Raw genomic sequence first — 6895 nt, 5'->3', positions numbered from 1 at the left:
ATTACGGTGTAAGCCTATCATTTTAAATTCCCGGCTCTATAGACACAATGCATTTTGCATTATTGATTTTAATAATACTTTTATAGCTAATTAAACAAGAGTTGTGTGAATCACTTAAGCACTATGCTTCTCATCAAATATCATGTAGTAAGCAAAATCATAAACTAACAAAATAACCCTAAAATAATATCTTTGTACCCAACATTTGATCATGTAATATTCCAAAAAAAATCTCAATGTTTTTGGTCATATTCTAGTTTCCACTACACTCCAAGTAATTTTTTTGTTAGGTATAAATCTTCATAATATATTTTGTTATTATATGTTGGAAAACTCGACAAATATCTTTATAATTCTATAGAATTTAACTATAAATCATTAAATCCCCCATCTAACTACTATTCTTATCATTTTATTCAACTAGAAACCGATCTCATTGAACCAAAACCAAAAAGATGTTTATCTTTAAGACTTGAAACCGAACTTTTTTAATTATAGTTTCATTTATAGTAAAAAAAATCAAACCGAAATAATCTAAAAGTGGTCACTTTTAAAGTTTTATATCACTTATTGAAACAAATATTATAGAAGGAGATTCCTGACAAGGAAAAGGTGCGGTAACCAACACACTAAGGTACTATTTGTTTTTCCGAAGCAAAAATTCAAAAATTCTGCGGACCATCTCTGCAAACCTCTACAGCAGAAGAGGTGGACCAAACGGCTGCAGGCTGTAATAAGAAGCGTGTTTGTTTTTGTTAACATCTGCATATTGCTGCAGACATTAAAAATTTAAAATAAACTAATTTAAAAAAACAATATTAAAATGAATGAACTTATGTAAATCAAATGGGAGAAAACGGTTAAAGGGATATAAATTTAATGTATTAAATGTTAAAGGGATGAAAATAGAATATAATATATAAATAAAAGACCATAAACGTAATATTAAATATACTTCATGGACACTTATTTAAAAAACAACACACATCGTTGTTAGATTTTTGGGATAAAAAAATGGCTGATTGTTTTTTGGGATTTGATTTTTTTAGGTTTGTGTTTGAACGGGTAGGAAGAGGTACAACAAATGTTTCCCAAGAAGCACACGGGCAGAGGTTTTAAGCTACGAAGATTTCCGAAAAACAAACTGTTGTGGGACAAAAAGTGTTACATGTGTGCTACGCCGCACAACAATAAGAGTTTTGAAAAGGTAACAAACAACACCTAACCCTCCACCACAAGGACACATTCTACAACCAAATGCATTGGACCATAAGACCGGCTGGGCCTGCGTTTAATCATTGATGTGAAATGCATTCATAATTTATAGTTTTATAATGTAAACTTTACAAATAACTTTGTAACCAAACTACCCTGACCCCATATGCCTCAAATTCATTTTTTTTTCTTCAATTCATCAAATGCATTGAGACCCATCCATAAGATGAGGAGTTGTTAGATTATCGTATGATTCCAATTTCTTAATGACAAGAAGGTGGGGTTCATTAGGATTTTAATGGTTGCGGAAAAATATTTTTAGTTTTCTTAGAAAAAAAATGGAGTTTTTATTTTCAGTATTTAGACAACACGTTTGGATTGATTTGTTTTTCATTATTTTTCATTTTAGAAAATTGAAAGACGTGTTTAGATGTATATTTTTTATTGATTTAATTTTCCAGTGTTTGTTATAACAAATAATATAAAATTTTATATACCGCCTACATAACATTTAGCAAATGTTGTGCATTGTTCTTAAGGGCACATCAAACTATAGTTTTCTAATGTCGGTATTATTTTTTTAGAATTACATAAATGGTTATTGTGTAATAGTAAAAGAAATGGTCCATATATCCTTAAGTTTGCATAAAATAGTCAAAGTTACATAAATGGTCCCTGTTTAATAGCCGAAATTATAAAACGCAATGAATGTTAACTAATTCAACGAAATTACATAAAATACTCAAAATTCAGAGGATGTATCAAACGCAACGAATGTTAACCAATTCAATGGTGAAGTAAAAATGGTTCACTTAGAGGTTATCAAAAATCCCCTTCAATGAGATTTCAATGCTAATAGGTTTCACATTTTGGACCAAGACTGATGTAATGAGATAAACTTTATAATTTTTTGTCCCACTTTACAAAAAAAAAAAAAATACGTTACGAAATCACTCTCTATTTCTTGTTTATGTAAGAAAACATGATCAAAACCCATAAAATGTTTGTTAAGGTTACTCTCATCAAGACATGGTGTGGACAAAGTCACAGAATTTCTCATGAGACTAGGAATCTCTCGTGCGACTAATGTCAAATATTTTTTCTCATATCCATTGCACAAATAAAAACTGTCCATTTGATCCTAAAAAAAAAAAGATGAGGGAAACAAAATTTCTAAGCAGAAACTTGGAGATAGAAAATGAAGAAACGATAATCCACAAGGGCTAAATGTGCACTTTCTAAAAACTTATCATTCGTCTATTAACGAACGTAACTGTCGCCGAAAAGTTGGAATACTGGTTGCTTTAACGGCCATCACTAAACCCATCAATCGATACTCTTTCAGCTACAAAATAACATATTACACAATCACTAGTGTTTCGATTGTATTTACTTTTAAAATTATTTTAATATATAAAAAATTTCATTTTTTTTATTTTTTATTTTTTTAAACTTCAAATTATGTCGTTTTAACTTAACACTGTTTGTAGGTTTTAATCAAGAGCTGAAATGACTTTAAGTTTTAAATAAAACTAAAAAAAAATATTAATATAAATTATTTATATATTTAAATAACTTAATTTTTATTTTAATAAAACTTACCTCATTGGTGGTGACCTGTTGGGTGCGCAAGGGAAAGCAGAAGGACCATGCACTTAGCTGATGGATTTATAAAAAACAAAAAATAGATAAATAAATCAGAATTCCTCAAGCTAAAAAGAATTAAATAAATAATTAGAAAAAGAGAAGGGTACGTTATGAAATATTTCATCTTCTGGCTTCAAGTAAATTATAGCTTCTTCATTTGAGCTGTTTCCTTTCTTTTTCTTGTCAGCATTCTTTAGCTAAAAGTCGACAATAAAATAATAAATAAATAAGAATTATAATTCAAAATATAAACCAAAAGAACACTCATGTATGTATACACATTACCTTATAAATTTTGCTGATCAATAAATAATACTTGAAGCAGAAAAACTTTCTAAGCTCCTTTGTAGGCTATAAAACAAAAATTAGAAATTGATATTTCATAATCAAAAAGATAACAAGGTATTAAACTAGAAATAATTCTAGTTATTCATATGAGTAAAAGACCATTCTGCCCTTCTGTTTATAGTGATGCTGAGGTGAGTAAATGATGCATCATGCATGTCTAAAGTATGTGTTGCATACACAAATTATGTTCCGCTTTTGGACCGAATAAATTGTCTGAATGTGAGTAAATGACCATTCTACCCTTCTCCTTAGAGTGATGTCAGTAAATGATGCTCATGTATAGATTATGTGTTGTATATACAAAGTCTTTCTTTTTTGAACTGAATAAACCGTTTGAATGTGAGTAAATGACTATTTTACCCTTCTATTTAGAGAGACGCCGAGGTAGGTAAATGATGTCTGTCTAAACTCATGCGTATCTGTTTTACACACAAAGTCTGTTTCTTTTTTTTTCGACTGAATGAAATGTCTGAATGTGAGTAAATGACCATTTTACCCTTCTGTTTAGAGTGCTGTTGAGATGAGGTATGTCAAGAATATGTATTTGTATACACAATATCTAGAGTAAGTGTTGTATAAACAAAATCTGTTTCTTTTTTTTGATAAACTGTCTGAATGTGAGTAAACGACCATTTTACCCTTGGGAGAAAAGTTTATAGTAAAGTAATCATCTAACCTCATCTTCTGTAGCCCAAGAGATTTCATTAAAAATAGCATCATACAAGGATGGCAGAAGCTGAGGAGGGAGATTTACAACACGTTGTGAGATCAAAAGACCAACATCAGCTGCTTTCTCCCCTAAAAATGATTTTAAATTTTCTTTTATTTCTTTTTCTTGACACTTTGATAGCAAAAACTCTTTCACTTCCATCATGCATTTACAATCCTGGATTAAACAACCATCATATATTCAATCATGTTTCAAAGAAAAGTGGAATGTTAATCTTGAGATAAATGAAGAATATCTTTTACCTTATATCTTTGTAAATTTAAAGCAGAAACAAAGCCATAAACTGATTCATCTTCATCATCTTCTATTTTAACAACTGATCCCACTGAAGTTTGTTGTAATATTAAGTCAACAAAACTGGTCAAATCCCATTCTTTATTATCAAGGTAAGTCTGCATCAAGACCTTTACTCCATGGAAATCATCAGGCTTTGGGTCATAAAAGACAAAATCTACTTGAACAGCTCCCTTAAAAGAAAATCATAATTTTAATAAAAAGTAGAAATAAAAACTTCGACTTATTAGAAGGACGAAAGGTAAATAAATAAATAAATACCTCAAAGTCATCTTCATCTTCTGAAGAAGAATCTTCATTTTCAGAAGAAGAAGAAGATGACACTTCTCTCTTTGATTCTATGATATCATGTTTCTCCTTTTTTCTACCTGTAAACATTTAAAACTTTAGTTTTCACAATCCATGAACAAAAATGACCATTTTGCCCTTAGGAGAGAGAGATCATGCCTGTTGAGTTGAAAGGGGCTTTTATGTCATTTTGTTGTTTGGCCTTTCGTGCAGAGAAAATTAAGGCCATGGAACGACCCAAGCGGGAGATGGCATGTTGAGGCTTTTGTAAATGAGTTCTTCTTGTTGGCTTTCGTGGCATTATAATTAATATGGAATCCTAGAAAAGTTCATAAATATAAAGATTGTAATATTTATAAAGTATAATATATTCATAGACATGTAAAATGATATCATAAATATTCTAATTTGTATAATGTAAACACATGAAAACATCACAAGTATTTACAGTTATAACCATATTCCAAAATTTTAACCCAAAACCTAAACAATGTATAAGAGGCCTGCATCATTAAGAGGTCTGCCTGAATGAATCAATGATGTTTGGTAAGGTTGCTGAACGGATCTGCTGATTAAGAAAACTTACCGTTTTACCCTTCTAATAAAAACAACTTTGAAATGCATATTAATTACTCAAAATCTACATCATTTAGAAATTATATAAAGATCGATGCAATGTATAAAACTATAAATTACTAAAAATCTACCATTTTACCTTCTATCAAAGTTATCTAATCTCAAAAAACCAAGTTTTAGAGGCACGAAACTAATCAAATGAGATTCAAGAACCAAAAAACTGAACCACTCAACATCAGCTTCAATAACTTTTAAACTATCCTATCCTAACATACAATTGTGATCATTCATTACAGATGTGAGATGTGAACAAAATGTTCAAATGGTTCATGAAGAGAAGTTACAGATGATATGGATTGGGCAAACATGAAAGTCCTTTGACTGGGAATAAACCCATTATCCAACAAATGACATTATTGCCCTCAACTTCTATAAAAAAAAGTATATGTGCTTCATCTATTTGCCCTGTAGGTGAAGACATCTAGTTGGGGCAATTTATCATGGCATTGTAAGTATAGACATCCAAAAGTTTATTTGCTTCATCTGTGCCCTGTAAGTGAAGACACCTATTTGCCCTCTATAAAAAGTTTATGTGTTTCATATGTGCATCCAAAAGTTATTAACATGGCATTGTAAGTGAAGACATCTAATTGGGGCAATTTGTCGAACACATTCTCTGCATCCAAAAGTTCTTCGTACAAATCAAGAAGACGACTGTTGATTAAAGTGATGGTGGGTTCGTAGAGAATCAACTGCTTCCTTAATCTTGTACAAAGAAATATCTCCTGGTCTAAACAATCAAGTTACTTTAGCAAAATTGAGCGGAATCTGTACCTGCTAGAACCAACTGTGTGTCGACGGACGAAGGATTTTTCCCTGAAAGCTCGAGGGAAGCGAAAGAGTGCAAGGACGGCGGTGGCTCCGGGTACGAAGGAAGAAGGTACCGCCGGTTGAGATTAACTGGAGGAGTATATCTCCGGCGGCGCTGCACGAGTCGACGGAGGGAGGAGCACTTCTCTGGTGGCCGGCGGATGGGAAAGTGAGAGGGAGGAAGAAAGCTGTTGGACTGTTGGAGGCGTTTTTTAGATTAGGGTAAAAGAGAGATTTTTACATAAATAAATGAATCGTTCCGCACATATCTAATCTCCGACCCTAATAAGTTACGGTTGAAATTTCAAATAGGTGGTCACGCTATTTGAAATAGGTTTTTTAGTATTATGGATAATTTATATTATATATTTATATATTAGATTATTATACTGTATAGAATTAATATCATAAAAAAAACATAATATAATTTATATATAATATTCTAATATAGTAATATGGAAACTAAAAAGTGTCAAAATGTCATCCCAACTTAAATCGTTTGTGGTTTTTTAGTATTGAAGGATACGAGAAAAAGAATTGTCATTTGTTGCTTTCTAGTTTTTAATTAATTATATTTATTATTTGGACTTATTAAGACAAAAAGTGTAGTGAACTACTTAAAAAATAAAGATTTAATATTGAAATAACACACAATCGTTTTTTTCTTTATCAAAGTATCTCAATATGTACGAAATTGTAAAAGCGGGTGCAGCGTCGCTATAGCGCTGATGAGGTTCACAGTAAATAGCGGTCAATAGCGCCGCTTATAGCGTCACCTCTATTTCAAATAGCGGTTCAGTAATAACGCAAAACGCTATAACGCGCTATTAATAGCATAATTCGGAGATAAAAATTGAGGCTTTTAATGGTTAAGCGGTACTTTTTAAATTAGCCAATAAATAGTTAAGAGATGAAACAATCAAATGA

The 6895-nt window shown here is 31.1% G+C and overlaps 1 protein-coding gene across 1 annotated transcript; it reads right to left on the bottom strand.

Moving 5' to 3' along the window:
• Positions 1-2216: 2216 nt before the first annotated feature.
• Positions 2217-6239, bottom strand: LOC145041191 (CDK inhibitor P21 binding protein). The gene is made up of 9 exons (XM_078989138.1): positions 5933-6239; positions 4682-4841; positions 4496-4602; positions 4183-4407; positions 3887-4096; positions 3148-3213; positions 2970-3059; positions 2818-2874; positions 2217-2560 (listed from the first exon to the last, which is right to left on the bottom strand). Exons 2-9 carry the CDS (start codon positions 4821-4823, stop codon positions 2465-2467), a joined length of 993 nt encoding a protein of 330 aa, XP_078845264.1. The 5' UTR covers positions 4824-4841; positions 5933-6239; the 3' UTR covers positions 2217-2464.
• Positions 6240-6895: the final 656 nt, after the last annotated feature.

Source organism: Lactuca saligna, chromosome 4 (assembly GCF_052625555.1).
Source record: "Lactuca saligna cultivar CGN05327 chromosome 4, ASM5262555v1, whole genome shotgun sequence".
Lineage (NCBI taxonomy): Eukaryota > Viridiplantae > Streptophyta > Magnoliopsida > Asterales > Asteraceae > Lactuca > Lactuca saligna.
The sequence above is the reverse complement of the archived record's forward strand: the minus strand, read 5'-3'. Positions and strand labels throughout refer to the sequence as shown.